Below are 19,325 nucleotides of genomic sequence, written 5' to 3'. Positions count from 1 at the left end.
TATTGTGTACCGTGATTCATCACTCCACACAACATTTTTCCCCTGCTCAATCATCCAATGTTTACACTCCTTACACCAAGTGAGGCATCATTTGGCATTTACTGGCATGATGTGTGGCTTATGAGCAGCCACTCGACCATCAAATCGAAGTTTTCTCACTTCCTGCCTAAGTGTCGTAGTACTTGCAGTGGATCCTGATGCAGTGTGGAATTCATGTGTGATGGTCTGGGTAGATGTCTGCCTATTACACATTACGAACCTCTTCAACTATTGGCAGTCTGTAAAGCAACAGATGAGGTCGGCCTGTACGCTTTTGTGCTGCACATGTCCCTTCATGTTTCCACTTCACTATGACATTGGAAACAGTGGACCTTCGGATTTTTAGAAGTGTGGACATCTCGCTTATAGACGTATGACACAAGTGACATCCAATCATCTGACCATGTTCGAAGTCCGTGAGTTTTGCAGAGTGCCCAATTCTGCTCTTTCATGATGTCTAATGACTACTGAGGTCGCTGATATGAAGTACCTGGCAGTAGGCGGCAGCCCAATGCACCTAATACGAAAAACGTATGTTTTTGGAGGAGTCCGGATACTTTTGATCACATAGTGTATTTCATAGTATCTTCAAAGAATACATCTGTCTATAAAGATAGAAATCGTGCAAATTTCGCAAGTACTGTCTTTTCCTGGCCTATAGCCTTACACTATCATAACTCAAGTGAAAACAAAAATTGAAAGGGCTCTACGAATCTTTTACTCTCTAGCAGAGTGTGCACTGTTCTGAGAGATTAATGCTATATTCCGAACTTGGACGCAAACCTGAAATCTTGCCTTTCGCAGTCAATTCTCTTGCTGTCTGAGCTGCCCAGGCACAGCTCTCAGCTTCATTCCAGCTTCACTTCGCCAGTATCTTCCTCCCATTAGAGCAGTGCCCACGAAACACAAGGTTCTGGATTTAAGTCCCAGTTCAGCACACAGTTTTAATCTGCTAGGATGTTCTCATACGTATGGCTTTTGTCACTTTCTGTGGGCTTGACTTAACAGCCATTTGAAGTGCTCTTGGAAAGAGGGCTGTAATACTTGGTGGCGGTTGCACTAGAACTGAAGCTTCTCTTGGGCTTGAGAGCAAAGGAGTTTGTACTGCATTTTATTTGTACTGCATTCCATAACAGTGCCTTACGTTTACCAGGGTACCACAACAAACACTGCTTAAGCAGAGAATTTTCAAAAGCTGAGAAATGTAGGACCCAGTGTCTAATGACTTATTTTTTTTGCTGGCACTTTAAAGTATGGGATGAGACAGAATTATATGTACACTTTAAATTAGATTTTTGGCTTGAAAAATTTATGGAGCAGGAATTCTTAATTTGCCGACTGACACTTGGAAACTAATAGATAGTGGAGAACATACAGGGTGACAATTATTGAACTATATGGAGGGGGGGGGGGGGAGCTAAACTAGGCATGCACACACTTTATTCAGCCTGTAAACATCACTAAAGATATTCAGATTTAGGTTATGACATGCCTGCTGTCATTGGCGATGATGTGGTGCAGACGAATAGCAAAATTCTGCTTGATCCGCTGATGTGTCAGAACATCGATGCTGTCGATGACCAAAATGGCTGTTTTCAGCTCAGCAATGGTTTTGGAGTTATTGCTGTACACCTTGTCTTTCATATAACCCCACAAAAAGGAGTCGCATGTGTTCAGGTCTGGAGAATATGGCGGTCAATCGAGGCCCACATCAGTGGCCTCTGGATACCCCAGAGCCAGACTACAGTCCCCAAAGTGCTCCTCCAGGACACCAAGCACACTCTTGCTTCGAGGGGGTCGAGCTCCATCTTGCATGAACCACATATTGTCAAAATCAGGATCACTTTGGATAACTGGGCGGAAATCGTCTCCCAAAACCTTCACATATTGTTTGCTAGTCTCTGTGCCATCAAGGAATGTCACACCGATTATTCCATGACTGGACATGGCGCACCACATAATCACTTCTTGAGGGTGAAGAGATTTCTTGATTGTGAAATGCACATTCTCAGTCCCCCAAATGTGCAAATTTTGCTTGTTTCACGTCCAAATGGCCAAGAAAAACAAGGCACGTGTGCATGCACATACTAATTCCCATTGTGCCCCATGAACAAATGGTTAATTTGAATGTCCTGACGCAAACCGTTCAGAAGTTATGATGATTTTATTTCATGTGGATCAACAATTGTCACCCTTTACATTATGTACGTGATATTGTCTTTGGATAAGCAAGTTGGTGGTAGAGTACCACACAGTAACGAGGCTCTGTGTTAAGCGTTTATCATAGACTTTCATGTTAATGAACTTGTGATTGTAAATCTTCCATTGTAGAGTTCCTTATGGGCGACACTGCTAGTATTACATTAATTAATGGTATAGTGTTCCAAGCAAAGAAATATTTTAAGCAAAGAAAGTGTACTTCCCACACCACAGTACTACTAGTTCTACACATTGATCTTGCCAAAAGCCGAGAAGCGATTCTTCTTAGTGTTGTAGCCCACTGGGGCACTCTGGGATGCTCTCTGGGTTACTCTGGGATGAACTCTGGGTCACTCTGGGATGAACTCTGGGTCACTCTGTGATAATATCTGGCTGAGTGTGGCAATCTTTCTATAGCACACATGGCTGTGTTGACTTAGCTGCTGCAGCTACATACAGCGCCAGTGGCTACGTAGTTTGCTGGCTGCCGCTAGAGCTCGCAGGATCGCGCTATAGTTTTAACTAAGCGCGATCTGCTGGAAAAGTCTGCTTCTCCTCCTGTAAGGCATTGCTGTGTGCTGCGTGCGGCTGCCTCGACGGGAATGAGCATGCTGTTGCCTCACGAGAGAGATATACAGTCCTCTGACGTCATGGTGATAAGCTTATCTGGGCATGGCAAGAAGTCAGCACGCTCAGAAGTGCAATGGCGGCACTGGAAGCTGAATTTTCCAGCGGATCGCGCTCTGTTAAAACTAGAGCGCGATCCACCGCGGCGCTGCGGCTGCCAGGCGAAGCTCGTTCAAGGTCACGCGCCAAGATAGCGGCGCACACAGCAATGTGGTTTGGAATGGACATCAAGAAGTCACTGGTAATACTGCAAAGAGCTCTCCCCCCCCCCCCCCCCCACCTCCCTCCCTCCCTCCCTTCAGCTGTTAATATCTGATGAAATGTCTTTATGCAAACAGTGCTTCCCTGAAAATGAATTTTCACTCTGCAGCAGACTATGCACTGCATATCTGTTTTGATGTAACTACAGAATGAGGTCACCTCTCAATTTTCTTTCAGTCATGTCCTTGTTGTTTAATTTGTATTGGACTGTCAGATCTTTGGTTCCATGGACAGAGCACTTTTACTCAAGCAATTGATATACTGTATCTCTGTTTGTCATAGAACACTTCAGCTTGTTCCAGTTCTTAGTAGAATAATGTAATTCATTGTATCTACAATCTCTCATCCCACCCTATAGTTATTCTAAGTTCAAGAGAAAGAGAGGCAAGGGGGAAGTTAATTCCTCAGTCGAAACATTTAGTTTGTTACATTGCAAATCATGAACTTAGAATGTGCTCTTTAAGTGAATATTTTAAAACTTTCCATTCAGATAATCAATTCATTGTTACATATTCTATGTCTCAGTGGTTCTCATTAAAGATGATTGATCTTCTCATCACACATTTTCTTTTATTTTTTGCAATTCATTTGTTTAGCACTTTCATACCAATCATAGAAAGTAGAGCATTTTATTTTGTGACTGAAAGAAAGATTCCAGGATTTCACAAATTAGTGAAACACTAATTACAATCTGACATGAATTATTTTCCATTTCCTCTTAAACAGTGCATTAATGGTAACCATTTCAAAGGATTTTGTTTTAATTTTTTTTTATTAAAGGAAAATGACTTTCTAGAAGCTTTAATATGATTTTATTGTACTCGCACCGAGCAGGGTATCGCACTGGACTCTCATTTGGGAGGACGATGGTTCAAACCCACATCCAGCCATCCTGATTTAGGTTTTCCATAATTTCAATAAATTGCTAAAGGCAAATGGTGAGATTGTTCCCTTGAAAGGGCACAGCTGCTTTCCTCCTCCATCCTTCTCCAATCTGAGCTTGTGTTCCATCTCAAATGACCATCATTGTCGATGGGACATTAAACACTAATATCCTCCTCCTCCTCCTCCTCTTATTTTACTCACAGATAGTTTCAATAATACTGACAGCTTCTGCTTGACGTACACAATTCATGCTGCCTTGCTGGGATGAGCTGTTATTGTAATATACCTTGAAACTAAAAATTGGGAAGAGCTTTTGTAAATATATCTCTGTAATTTGCATACTCTGATAATACTATGAATTTGCTGGGCTCTACAGCAATCATGCACGTTGGTTTATAGTTAGATTACATTTGACTGCTGAAATGTAAAAGTTTTTGGGTACACTGTATAATTTGTGGATTTTCCACTGTATAATTTGTGTTTACAGTTAATGTAAATAGTTCATGCCTTTGTATTTCAATTTGCAGAAACATGTGATGGATACAGACGCAGAAAAAAGACTTCCTGGAATGTTCCAGTCCCTACTGGAACGATTGGTGCCATCAGCCCATGAAAACTTGAAATCTGAGGTAATTTTCATATTTCTTGTAGTGTTGAGAGAATCAGTAACTTGTAGAGTACATTTTTTTGCGACTTGTAGGACATTAGTAGTTGCTGGTACATAATGATTTTAGTATAATTGCACCCAAATCCACACTACAGCAACAAACCTCTAAAAATGTAGGCGAAAAGGAGGTAGCGATTTACTGTAACACTGGCAGTTGTTATATTTACAACCCGTTAATTTATGTGCCAAACTAAATGCTAACTGCTGTTGGTTTTTTTTGTAATTAAGTCGAATGCGACAGTCGCTGGGAGAAGAAACACTGAGCGTAATATCATGCATGAATACTGTATGTTTAGTGTGTACCTTGGCACTGGTTGTGGTTACCGCTTAAATTAGTTGATTACTAATGCTGTGCAGGCATTTAACACCTCACTGTTGTATGCCCAGACTAATGTATAGTCATCACCATTACAAATTCTGTATTTACCAGAGTTGTAGTAAGCAAATGTGGGAAAGTCAAGCACAGTGATTTACATGTTTTTCCTTGCATATTAAGGGTTTTTCTCTAGACATGGATTTCTACTCAAGTCGTCATTTACCTGTTGCCTTCTGTGCAATCTTGGAGTTTGTATAGGAATCTGATTGCACCTTGCATAAAATATGTTTTGTATGTTGAAGAGTAAGTGTAATTTTCAAATGTTTGCTGAGGTTCACTTTAATGATGCTTAAATATGCTGCAAAATAGAAAATAACAACACATGAGAACGCAAAGAATGTATTTGTTATTCTAAATATATTTGTGTTCTCAAGTTGTTTGTCTAAATAGATATTTGATGTTCATAAATATGTCAAATATGAGGAAGATTCTTTTCACACTCGTATTTTCGCCTTTTGCACATCTGCATAAAATTTAGTTTTATATTGAGCTTGAGCAGTGAGAATTTGACTTTCTAGAACATGTGAATACAGTCCACCCAAATATTTGTTTGACGATGGAGATGGGAAAGAATGGCTGTCTTCCCTTTACTGGTGTATTGCTCAGAAAGAAGGTGGATGGTGTGCTGGGACAAGCTGTTTGCAGGAAGCCCACCAACACTGACTTGTAACTGCAGGCACTTGTTGTCACCATTTGGCTCAGTGTGAAGGGGTACTTCTTTCTGTGGTACAAAGTGCCCACGTCATTGCAGACCCTGAGAGTTTGTCAGATGAGTTAACCCACTTTGAAGTCACCTTGCATGAGAATGGAAAGAGTGACTAAACATGCATTGCACTATCGACCAACTGTGCAACCATTGAATGATGATAATACTGAGTTGGCACCAAAGTCTGGCCTTTCTGCCTTACACAGGAAGCATTTCCAACAAGATTGGTTCTATTTTCAGAAATATGATGTGAAATGTGTTTTCTGACCTCCATCAAAAATTAGGGTACTTTTAGGTTCTGTTAAGGATGATCTCGATTTGTGTACATTGGGTGTCTCATCGTGTTCCTTGCATTTATCCCATCTCATATATCGGTCAGACTATCAGGACCACAAAGGAGCGGTGTACTAAGCATATAAGTGCCACACCGGCTTACGACAGCTGAGCAAATTGGCTCACCTCAGGGGACTCACAACTCTTTCCACAGGGCCCCAGCCTTTGTAGCATTACGTACTTGCCATGCTACAAGCTTACACTACCACTATCCCTTTCTCCCTCTGCCTTTCCATTACGTGGTTTTCTTGGTGCCAACCCTGCTTGAACCTGGTTTATGACTGAGCCTCGAGTTTCCACTTGCGGCGTATTCTACAACTTTTCATGAAATAAACACATGGTCCTGATTGTGGGTTTTGACCTGACAATGATTTTCAAAATTTCCTAGCAATGCGGATTGTGCAGGGAAGGTTTCCCAATGTAGTGTAAGCTCCACCTTTGTGCCGTTTCATTTGTGCTCCCTTCCCTTTAATAAGGTAACACATGAAAAGCCCAGCAGCCCATGATGGGTGATGATTGGGAAGGGAGGGGGGGGCATCAAGTACTCGCACGGTGGTAGCCCCCTGACGACGCAGGGATCGCATTGTTGGTGCCTGAGCTGAAAACTCCCCATTTATACCAAGGAGTATCTGCCCATAGTGACTGGCACACATGGACTCTGAGTAATGGATTACTGGCCAGGTAGCCATTGCTGAGGTAGGGTGGCATCCATGGGGAGGTCCCCCTTTTGGAATTCAGAGTGGTAGTGGCACAATTGCGGATGAGCCGTAAATGAAGCGGATTATGTTATCTTCGACTGGTGGCCATATGGCCCCAACAGTCTTATGAAAAGACAGTCCTCTTTCAGTGAAGAGAGATATGACCCTAAAATATTCCCTTCCCTGGCTACACTGTGGGAGGTACATAGGGCTAAGCAGCAAGCAGAGCAATACTCCGTGCAGTGCTTGTTTTGTACAAGGACTGATGGTGATTCCTTCTTGGTTACATAGCCCTTATTCTTTGTGGAGAACTTAGAAGGCAAGTTGGTGGAAGTGGCAGCCAAGTGTGTGGAACAGCACCCCTGCATAATCGTGGGCACTGCTCACTTTTAACAAGCTGGGTGAAATACTTGTGACCGACACTCCCAAACAATCTAAATTTGGTTCAGGACATCATTTTTCATAGAGACCTGCTCTTCCAACCTGATTATGAGCTACACACCAACTTGGAGAGATGTCGTGAACTCTTTGTCTGTTATGTACATATGAGGCCAGAGGACAATAGGGTCACTACAGGTGCGTGCATCTTGGTGTTTGAGGGTGATTCATTGCCTGAAAAGGTAGAGGTGATGGTATACCGATGCAGTGTGAAACCTTATATTCCCCCTCCCCCATGCGGTGCATCAAGTATCTGAAGTCTGGGCATGTCTTTGCGTTGCAATGCTAGACACATCTGTCAAGACTGTGGATGAGCGCTACATGCAAATGCGCCTTGTGCCTATTCCTCCACATTTGTGTCATCTGTGGAAAGTACCATTCTCCCTGCTCACCATATTGCACTGTTTTCCTGAGTGAGAAGAAAATACAAGAATACAAGACTGGACAAACTCACTTACCAAGAGGCCAGTAGTACGAGCAATTGCATCCAGCATGTCAAACGTGTTGTAGACACTCTATATAGTGAACTTGGATCTCTTAATACACCTTTGGAGGCTGTGGCAGTTCAGGTAAGGGTGTTTCAGGATATTACTGTCTGCAGTGTTTACCTCCCGCCCGATGGTGAAGTGTCTCAGAACATACTATTTGCATGGGTTTCTCAACTCCCCCAGCCTATCCTAATCTTGAGTGATTTCAGTGCGTATAACCCATTGTGGGGTGGAACTGTGATCACTGGCTGTGGTAAAAGACCTCGAAAATTTACTGGCAGAACTTAACATTTGTCTCTTGAATACTGGCACCCACAAACACTTCAGTGTGGTACACGGAACTTTCTCAGCGATTGACCTTTCCCTTTGCAGCCCTTGTCTTCTCCCATCCATCCATTGGAAGGTCCACGATGAACTGTGTGGTAGTGATGACTTGCCATTCTTCCTGTCCCACCCCCAGTGTCTCTCCCCTGGACACCTACCCAAATGGATTCTCAACAGTGCTGACTGGGATGCTTTCACCTCTGCTGTCGGCCTTGCCTCCCAACGGCATGGAGATGTCGATGAGGCAGTCCAGAATACAACTACAGCCATTCTTTCAGCAGCTGATTTAGCGATCCCCTGTTCCTTGGGCCCACCCAGACGGAAAACAGTATCTTCAGGGTCATCAGGTTGCAGTCGGGCTCTCCAACACAATAAGCAGCACCCATCGATGGAGCACCTCATTGCTTTTAAGCAGCTCTGTGCCCGGGTCTGCCAAAAAAAAAAAAAAAAAAATCAAGCCTCAGCACCTGAAAATTGTCAACCTGCCTTTTGTGTTTTTAACAGTATGTGGAGCAAAGCCAATTATCTTTTACTACATGCACCTGGAGCCATATAATGTTCGATTCAGTGAGTGGGAATTTGTCACTGTCTTAGCCCACGGCCCTGATACAGCCCCAGGGCTGGACTGCATCCACAACCAAATGATCAAGCACCTACCAGTGGATTATCAGCATCATATCCTTGTCATCTTTCACCACATCTGGAGTGAGGGCGAGTTCCCGTTGCAACGGCGACAAAGCATCATTGTCCCAGTACTGAAACCAGGCAAGCACCCTCTAGAGATAGACAGTTGCTTGAACACGTGGTGAGCTGGTGACTGTTGGCTCCTTGAATCTTGTGGTCTTCTGGCTGTGTCCCAGGGTGGTTTTTGCCAAGGCTGTTCCACTAGTGATAATCTGTTTTACCTGGAATCTGCCAACCTAACAGCTTTTTCCAGATGTCAACACCTTATAAGCACCTCCTTCGACCTGCAAAAGGCTTATGACACCACTTTGTGACACCACATCTTTACTCTCTTACATGAGTGGGGTCTTTGCTCCTTATTTTCATCCAGGATTTCCTGTTGCACCATACATTCTGGGTTCATGTTGGTGCTTCCCACTGTGCTCCCCCATATTCAAGAGAATGGGATCCTGCAGGGCTCTGTACTGAGTGCACCTCTGTTTCTTGTAGCCATCAATGGTCTAGTAGCAACTGTGGGGTCCTCAGTATCACATTCGTTGTATACTGACGACTTTTGCTTCTACTATTGTTCCTCTAGTGTGGGTGTCACTGAATGTTGACTGCAAGATGCTATACGAAAGGTGCATGCGTGGGCCCTTACCCGTGGCTTTCGACTTTAAACTGCCAAGAATCGCGTCATGCGGTTCTGCCGACATCGTACTGTTCACCCACAACTGTAACTTTACCTTGACAACCAGCTACTCAGTGTGGTGGAGACTTGCCACTTCTTAGGACTTGTCTTCGATTCTCTGTTGACGTGGATTCCCCATCTTCGCCAGCTTAAGTGAAGTGCTGGCTGCAACTTAATATACTATGATGCTTTACAAAGCCCTGATACAGTCCTGCCTTGACTATGGGAGTCTGGCATATAGTTTGGCATCACCCTCAACAGTGCGGGTACTGGATCCGATACGCCATTGCAGGATTTGACCTGTTGTGATGGGTGCATTTTGAATTAGCCCTGTTAACTGCTTACTCATGGAGGCTGGGGTCTTTACATTGTGGATCAGCCACCAACAACAGCTTGTCATTGATACTACCCACATCTTCAGCTCACCTACGCTTCTGAACTACCATCTCCTCTTTCCAAACACATTAATTCATCTCCTGCAGTGGCAGCCCAGATCAGGATTACGATCGCAATCCACATCTGGTCTATCCTCTCTGCATTTCAGTTGTTTGCTCTTCCACCTGTCCTCTGGACTGACTCCCGTACACCTCCGTGGTGCATCCCTCAGCCACAGCTTCGTCTTGACCTATCACAAGGTCTGAAAGATTTGGTTCATCCTAGGCCCTCCGCACCGATTATTTTCCATCCTTGGCACATTCTGGGTTTCAGAAGTAGTCTACACTGATGGCTTGATGATTGCCGATCATGTACACTTTGCTTATACTCACAAGGGGCTTACTGAACTGCACTCCTTGCCAGATGGCTGTAGTGTTTTCACTGCAGAGTTGGGGCTCTTGAGCATATCCGTTCCTGCACTGGTGAGGTCTTTCTTCATCTGCAGCTACTCCTTGAGCAGTTTGCAAGCACTCAACTAGTGCTATCCTCACCATCCCTTGGTCATTGCTATCCATGATTTCCTGTATGACCTTGAACAGTGTGGACACTTAGCGACCTTTGTCTGCACCCCGGGCGACATCGGGATCCCAGGAAGAACTTGCTGATAGCCTGACCAAACTGGCTACAAGCTAACCGACTTGACATCATTATTCTGGAGACAGACCTCCAATCGATATTACGCCATCAAGTTTTAGGTGACCACTTTGACTTCACAAAATAAACTACGGGTCACCAAGGAGACTACGAATCTGTGGAGGTCCTCCAAGCAGGCCTCTTGCAGAAACTCTACCAACCTTTGCTGGCTCTGCATCAACTCTGTTTGGCTGACTCGTCATTATCTCCTCATAGCGAGGACCCACCCCACTGTCGTTGTGGCTACCATTTGATCGTGGTTCACATTTTGCTGGACTGTCCAACGTAGTTGCCATGTGGCGGACTCTTGCTCTCCCTGACTCGCCCCCGGTGTTAGGAGATGGTGCCTCAGTGGCTGACATAGTTTTATGTTTTATTCATGAAGCAGGCATTTATCACTCTCTTTAAGGGAGGGCCGCTTAACCTTATCGACCCATTGAGGGTTTGGCAGAACACAGGGCTGCGGCTGTCTGGGCTTGTTGGTCCACTCCACTCCTCACCCTACTTGCCTTTTTTTTTTTCACCCTCTCACTGGTCTGTTACACTTCTTCATCTTTTGTCTCTCTGTGCTTCTCTTGTCCTGTCCATGTTGCTAGTCTTTATGAGGCAATCTCTGAGTTGAGTACCTCTGGTAAGTGGCGGGGGCTGGGGGATGTATGCCCCTCATTCCGCTCTCCTTTCAGGGATTTCCAGCTGCTCCCTAGATGGGGCACCTCACTTGCCTTTCTTCCTCTGTCTCCCTTTCTTCAGTTGTCCCTTATCTTGGCTTTGCTAGACCTTCAAGTTTTCTTCCCCTGGTTCTGATCGGTAGGCTATCTCTGATCTGCAGTCATGTAGTTCTCTCTCTTCACGGAAAAAGGGACTGATGACCTAGTAGTTTGGTCCCTTTAGTCATCCTACCAAATTGGTGGTTGCAGAACATTGTCTTGTCACTGGTCATCGTACACAGTATAACAACACGAAGATCTGGCATGCACTTAAAGTTATTGGGCTGGTGTTACTAAGAAAACAGTTAAATTAGCAAATAACCTTGTTAAATGGAGATGGAGGTTTTTGCTTAAATTCTGCATGGAATTCCGCTCTCTCCCTTTCATAAAACAGAGGGACATAGTTAATGCTACCTCACCCATTCTTTAGAAATTTTCACTGCCAATAACTTCTGGTATCAGTTATCTTTAGTAGTGTGGTAGACTAGTGTTTACAGTGTGTGTGTGTGTGTGTGTGTGTGTGTGTGTGTGTGTGTGTGTGTGTGTGTGTGTCATCTTTCCAGAAGTGCTGTGCTCACAGTATAAGGTCAGTATTTTTAATTGAAATTGAGTGCAGCATACTGTGCAAGTATAGAGAATATGAGAGATTTTTGAAGTGCCACTGTCAGGACTGCACATTGAGTGTGTGTTGTAAAGCATAGATTGGTAGTTTGTGGACCTGCATTCGATTCCTGGAGATGCTAACATCCTCCACCCCCTTGCATTGTTAAACTATTAATTATAAAATTTATAATTAAACAGTTCAGTTTACATATGAAAAATTAATATATTCAATTAAGTTATGATTATGACCATTGTAAGTCATAAGACTAGAGGCCATCACATTGTAGCACATTGGTGTAATTTTGCACAACCTTCCACTGCCATAATAACACGTCAACAAAATGTTATCAGTGGCAAGAGTTGAAGGCTAAATGCAAACAACAGAAGTGAACTTGAATATTTGAATAAGTTAAAACAGTTTGCCAGAAAATGACCTTACTTTTGAGGGCAGTACTTTGGTAGTTGAGTAGCTCAAGAACGCATTATGGACTGACTCAGAAGCTTCAATTCTCCTTCTTCCCAAAGCCCATGGAGGCTGTCTCCCGTGATGCCCTGTGGGCAGGTGAGCAGAACTTCTGCATAAGTGTGTGTGTGTGTGTGTGTGTGTGTGTGTGTGTGTGTGTGTGTGTGGGTGTGTGGGTGCGCGCGCGTGGGAGAGAGAGGCAAGGGGGGAGACAGGAAAATTGTATCCTAAAAATAAAAAAAATTGTGATAGGTGTTGTGCCACAATGTAAGGAAAGATATAGTGAATGAACATTATCTGAACATAAAATGACATGCTGTATTCCTGTTTAGCACCAAATCTGAGTTCCCAGTCTCATGCAATGTTGTGAAACTCCAAAGCAGAGAAAGGCTATTTTTGAAACCTTATGTATTATTGCAAGTCTAGCACTTAGTGTTACCGTTTTATTTGCATACGTGCAGTTGATGAAAATCCTTTTTATGTGTTGATGAAATATGTAAGAAAAGAAACTTTCTGGTTAATTAATTTGTAAACATATCACTCCCTGTGATGTATCCAGCTCATTAGCTCCCTTTGCTTTTCACGAGAACTCCGCCCTTCCCCATGATCAATTTTTATTACTGAGATTGCCCAAAAAGTTGCCCCTGTAACAACAAATTAACAGTTAACCTCTTAATTCAGTTACCATCTAACATTAAGTGAATATGTTCATACACAATAGTTTTTGTCTCTTTTTGTTTTTGTTGCAGCTGTGCATATATCTTTCTGATTGCCTTCAGAATCAACCAGAAAGTTTCACCACTTGGCGACAAATATATACTAAGGTGTTACCACAATCAGCATTGCTGTTGAGACATATAAGTAAGTCTCATACTGACACAAATAATCTTACTGGTTGGCAATTTTAAGAACTCTCAATCCAGCAGTTTGTATGTTTTAAATCCGCTTTTGTCTCCTGTGAATGAAATCTTTCTGTGGGTGATTTTAACCATACCATATATTACACTGAGGAAATAGAGGCTCGATGGGTCCAGACTAGTTGGATATTTGAAGGATATTCAAGAAAATAAATGACGCATACTGTAAATGAGTCTGAGCATCAGAGGTTTGCTTACAACTGTAAATACTAAATTACTTGATTTGGTTAGGGAAACTGTGGAATTTGATAAAAAGTTAAAGAAATGATTATGAAGTACAACATATACTGCATTTTTAGGTGATGAAGAAAGTAACATCCAAGCAGCTGAAATGCAAGGTAATTACAGTGCCTTTAATACATTAATGAGTGAGTGGTTTTAACTTTACAACTTGTTACAGTTGAATGAAGAGGGAAAAATTATTATTGTCTGAGCTAGAGGAAGATGAGTACCAATCTGAATACTGGACACCAGCAGCATTCAAATCATCAGCCTGAAAATAATTGTTTTTAAATCAAGTAGTTCCAATTAAATTTAGAAACTGTTCTTATTGGCATTCACATCAATCATGGATTTCTTATGAAAACGACAAGGATGATAAAAATTTTCATGAGCTGTGTTGCCCCCACTGAATACTTGTGTCACTGTGAAAGTTCTATTTTCAAAAAATGGAAACAAAAAAGTTTATACGGTACACAAGTGTTTTTTTTATTGGAACCATATTGAGAAATAGTGAATTTAAGTAAAGGAGCAAAATAGTTTTAAAAATTGATGGGTTAATATGATCTGCAGCTATTAAAAGTTTTTGATTTTGAACCAAGTGTCTCGTATCATTTCATAGGTGCCTAAGTCAGAATGTGATTTTAGTTAGTGACAGTTGCTATATCAGCTATTTAATTTTTTTCATGTCACTGAACTTTATTAAGAAAAGCGTGTTATATTGTAGCAGTGTAATTTTAGTAATGACATTTCATTAAAAAGAGATTTGGCCTTTCTAAGTATACCATTTTCCAATCCTTCCCAATTGGAGATGAATTGTTGGCCAGTTGAATGAAATTCATCTGAAACATGCTAGCTTCTACATGACAGTCATTAGCTTGTGCATTCATTCCTCATTTTAAGTTGCCATATTGTGTTCATTCTCTTAGCTTTGCCCATTTCTTATTTGTACAAGAAAATCTGTTCCAGGTGATCTGTTCTTTGTATTACAAAGATTCCATATTAAATGATTGTTCATTTCTCTGACTTATCGTAAAAAAAAAAAAAAAAAAAAAAAAAAAAAAAAAAAAAAAAATAGAAAAAATTGCAGCTTACTCTGGATATAAATTAATTAAAAGACTGATCTCTCTCTCTCTCTCTCTCTCTCTCTCTCTCTCTCTCTCTCTCTCTCTCTCTCCTCACACACACTCTAACATCTGTAAGCTGTATGGATAAACCTGTGCGTAGTGTGTGATTGAGGGAACGGTTTAGAGATTTACATCCCTGTTTCATTTACGTGTGGAACAAAGGAAATATAATTGATAGTAAATGAACACCCGGTTCTCTAAATTTACTAAACAGCTATTAGAAAGAAGAAAATTTTGTATGTTCGAACAAAATCCAATTTAGTTTCCCAAGGGTCTCCACAACATTTTCCTATAGGCTAATTCAGAATGAGCCTTATTATGTTTGACTTTACTGCCAGACCGACTTGATGGAGCCTCTAACCCCTTGAGCAGCTATCAGGAAGAGAACACGTAAATCTTGTTAGTGGCCTCTTTATCAAGTCTGCTTGGTAACTGAATGTTATTTAATGATAAAGCTGAAATGTTTTGCATTCTCTAAAGACTTAGTCCTTATGTGATTTTATGTAGTAAGTCACTTGTGATTGGTCTTAACACTGTGGACCTAGATGAATGAGATAGTAGTTAAAGACGTCAGCATGGTTATTTATGTAGTCTTAGAATACAAAATTTTTTATGTTTAATTACTTTGTGCACATAATTATACATCTAGACATGTATTTGAATCACTGTAATAATGGAAGCAGCTGATTTTGTCTTTAATTTGTATTATTGTATTGTAGTTAGTATATTTTCAGAATATTCAAATCCCAAAAGCGTTTCCATGTGGCGTTAACATATCTATGTGTATAGGCAGCACCACTGCCATCAAGTGCCACTGAAGTCAGTAACAGCTAAGTGGTTATCAAGCATTACTCAAAAAATTTCTTAAACATAAACATCTCCTCATAGGGAAGGAATGAGAGAGGGGACAGGGAGGGATGTTTGAATTCCTGAGGTTAGTTGGTTACATAGGTTATGCCGATCTTTGTGAAATAATGTAATTTGATTTCAATGTGAGGCCGTGTGCTGTCACATGGAAGGCACCATCCAGCCAGATGAAGTTATAGTCACTTCTTTGCTGTATGCTTCCTCATTGTTGTGACCAGTAACAGGAATTTTAAACGTTTAAGTGTCATCTGGAAGTTAGAAATTATTTATTTTTAATATTTGTCATTTTTAGCAAAGCAGGACTTTTAAATGTATTATTTTAGGAAAATGTAGTAATTCTTATTTGAATTTGTTTTTTTCTTTTTCTTTTTAAAGCTAGAAGCTGGAAATTTGATCCCAGGAATCAAACTTTCAAACAGCTGAAGCAAACTTTGTCTGCTTTCCAAATTACAAATGATGAGCTTCAGTCAGTGAAACGTAAAGAAGACGGCCTTGCAGATTGTAGAAAAATTTGCACGGTGAGTGTAGAACCAATATCTTACTAATTTAGCCTTTAACTGAATGGAATAAACTGATCTTGTTGAGCATAAATTGTCAAAGGAAGAGCTTCAGGTTCTCCCCTGTCAACACTGCCTTTCTTTTAGCATTACATACTAAAAAATTATAAGGACAGAGATTCTGAAGCAAGCTTTTGGTACAAAAGTCATGAGAAAGAAGAAAAGTTTTATTTTATTTAACTTCTGCCCCCAAGTATGTCAGCTACAGTAAGAGGAAAATTGAAACCTCTTTTCTATTCTTTCTCTTCTCCCCCCCCCCCCCCCCAACCCATCCCATCTCAACCCCAGTATTCCGGGCATGGCTGTGCAGTGGCCAAGCGATTGATGGTTCGGGGAGCCGGGTGACAGACCTTCACATCCCATTTTTTGGCTCCTTGGCACCCAGGGGTACAGAGCCAAACAATGCCTCATGATTAGTTGAAGTGTTCTTGCTGGCTGCATTCTACTGAGTGATTTGTTCCTTGATCACATATGTTTTTCTCATGGGCTAGCAGTGTTTGCCTTCTTACACAAATACCACAAATGGATTTTTAATTAACGGGGTTTAGCAAAATGCACAAATGTTATGTTTGACCGAGCGAGGTGGCGCAGTGGTTAGCACACTGGACTCGCATTCGGGAGGACGACGGTTCAATACCGTCTCCGGCCATCCTGGTTTAGGTTTTCCATGATTTCCCTAATTCGTTTCAGGCAAATGCCGGGATGGTTCCTTTGAAAGGGCACGGCCGATTTCCTTCCCAATCCTTCCCTAACCCGAGCTTGCGCTCCGTCTCTAATGACCTCGTTGTCGACGGGACGTTAAACACTAACCACCACCACCACCACAAATGTTATGTTTAAAACATCAAATGAAAATGCCACCTTTATTTTTCATGCGGGAGAACAGAAACCCCAAGATAATCGCCATCTGATTGATCATCTTTCGTCGTGACGACACAGGCTTAGATATCTTCACTGCTGCTGTCCTCATCGTTTGATAAAGAATTTACCATATTTTATATGGATTCCTTCTTATGCCTTATTTTATGTTCAACCTTGTAACCTTTTTCCACACTGAGTTCATGATATTCTTCCAATGTTCTGGCCTGATTCATGTGACAGCCTTATTTATCAGCCTCTGTTTCTCACAGCAGAAAGGTTTTATTTTGCTCCATGATATCTGCTTTTATTTGAGCCCAGACAAGTTCAGTGGCATTGTAATGCAGGGTACTATGATGGAAAACATATAACTTTGTGACCGTGGTTCTCTGCTAATGTGTCAATTATATACTGTACCTTTGGTGGCTTGTATCGTTTCTCTAGTTCCAGACGTTCTGCATTTCGCCTGTTCTGTTCAAAGCGTATTTTATTATTATTCAACCAGCTGATTATTCGTCTCTCTTTGCATCAATCATTGGTGCTTTATTTAATTTTCTGGAATGGTATGGTACATTGTTCCTTACAAAAACACTACCAGAACTGACATTTGGTAGCAAATGAGTAACGAACCTGCCTTTAAATAATCTACATTCATTTCCTCATGGTAATTGACAGTTTTTTTCATACTGAAACATCTTCATAGCACTGGATACAAAATCGTTCATAGAGACAGCTTGAACAATAATTAATCGCCCTCCCTTACCAGTTGGCACACTTGTAGTTTTGTGGCGTTTGCCGTCTGTCTATGCGACGGGTCATGCATGTGTCTTGTTGACCCGTGTTTCATCAATCCATATTACATTTTCCAGATTCATAGCTAGCAATCCACGCAGGAAATGACATCTCCATGCCACAATGTCTTTGCATTCCATTAGTATCTTTCTTCCTGAGAACTTTTGCCAGCAGCATACAGTTTTTTTTTATAAACAGTGAAGAGACTTATCATTCTGTCTGTGAACAAATCACTATCCAGCTGTGATTCCATCAACTTTTTAAGTAGTGGGTACTCATTCCTGATGTAGTACATGTATATACGTTGCCTGACAGCACTTTCGTCAAAGTTGTATGTTTCAGTTATACGATAATCTCTTCCTTGACTTTCCAGGTGTCACAATAACAGGGCTCCCAGCTGAATTGGCAGCGTCCTTATCATTTGTGACTCTCTTCGGAGTCGCTATAGAGATTTCAATGCTTCTGTTACCCTGTCAATCAGTTTACTCACGGTATCAAAAGTCTCACCATTGGTCCTTTCCCTTTCAAAGTAAAACACAATCTGTATATAAATGTGTATGCTTGATATTTCAGCATAGCTCCTTTTCCAAAAGTTGTCTTCTCTGCACTATGGGAAGCCGTTTTCCACACATGTGCCAAAGAAACTCACAGAACTAGTGGAATGCACATGTACACACACAAACCTGAACAAAGCATGCGGCACCACTGACAGAAAGCAGTGGTCGCTTAGTATTGCGGCAACAATGGGACGTTGCTACAGTAATGTAAACAAAAACTCATGATCTGATTGGCCATTGCACAGAGCACATGTGCCGAGGCCTATTCAACTGTCGGAGCTCTTCTCTTGCCGTATGGAGACCTCACAGACTGCTCATTCACTTTGATTTTCTTTATACTTAGTACCATTTGATGGCCAGTGCCCAGATACAGATTTCCAAAGTGGTAAAACACGCTCAAACTCAATAAAATCACATTTAAATATCTGAAGATTTTAAGAGTGCTGTGAAATCATTTTAACTGAGTGTCAGCAACTGTGTGTGTGTGTGTGTGTGTGTGTGTGTGTTGTAACAATGAAGTTATTGGTTCGATTCTTGCCAGGAACAACATATTTTGTGTACTTTATTTGAGTTCTGTATTTATTATTAAATGGAAATGTTAATTAACAAATATTGATTCATAATTTTAAATAAATAAGTTTTATTTAAATTTTAGTTTTTAATCAGATTTAATTCAATTAAAATTTGTTATAGAAATGCTAAACCCTATTGTTAAATGAAATAAATTTGTATTTATACATCAACAACACTGTTCAATCTCTTTAAATAGGAAAGTATTTTATCTTCTATCTGGTTATTTTGACCAAATTTTAATATATTGTGAATAATCACATTTTTATATGATTAGTAATTAAAAATAAGATGATGATGATTCTGTTAAGAACTATGATTCAGTATTTGTTAACTGCAGTTTCCATTTAAAAATAAATATAGAATTCAAAGAATGTCTTTTGTAAGAGAGAGAGAGAGAGAGAGAGAGAGAGAGAGAGAGAGAGAAAGGTTGTGCGTAGCAAGACTCATACCACCAACTTCATGGTTACAAGACTGATAAGCATATCAGTCTTGTACTCAGCTGGCAGCACTCTGCTAAAATGCTTGAAATGTTTTGCACTTTCACAGTGCTCCAAAATCTTCAATTATTCAAAGATGGTTTTTAGAGATTGTCCGAGGCTGAGGATAAGATCAACCTGTTGTA

General features: G+C 41.2%; 1 protein-coding gene across 1 annotated transcript in view; it reads left to right on the top strand.

Annotated features, from left to right (window-relative positions):
• LOC124794944 (transmembrane protein 214-B) overlaps nucleotides 1-19,325 on the top strand; it is a 154,356-nt gene that overhangs the window by 38,872 nt on the left and 96,159 nt on the right. Inside the window, exons 6-8 of the mRNA XM_047258658.1 lie at nucleotides 4,539-4,640; nucleotides 12,986-13,097; nucleotides 15,742-15,884. Coding sequence (XP_047114614.1) covers nucleotides 4,539-4,640; nucleotides 12,986-13,097; nucleotides 15,742-15,884 — 357 coding nt within the window. The remainder of the gene's footprint in view (nucleotides 1-4,538; nucleotides 4,641-12,985; nucleotides 13,098-15,741; nucleotides 15,885-19,325) is intronic.

This window comes from Schistocerca piceifrons, chromosome 4, assembly GCF_021461385.2.
Source record: "Schistocerca piceifrons isolate TAMUIC-IGC-003096 chromosome 4, iqSchPice1.1, whole genome shotgun sequence".
In the NCBI taxonomy this organism is placed as follows: Eukaryota; Metazoa; Arthropoda; class Insecta; order Orthoptera; family Acrididae; genus Schistocerca; species Schistocerca piceifrons.
This window is presented reverse-complemented; position numbering and strand designations above follow the sequence as displayed.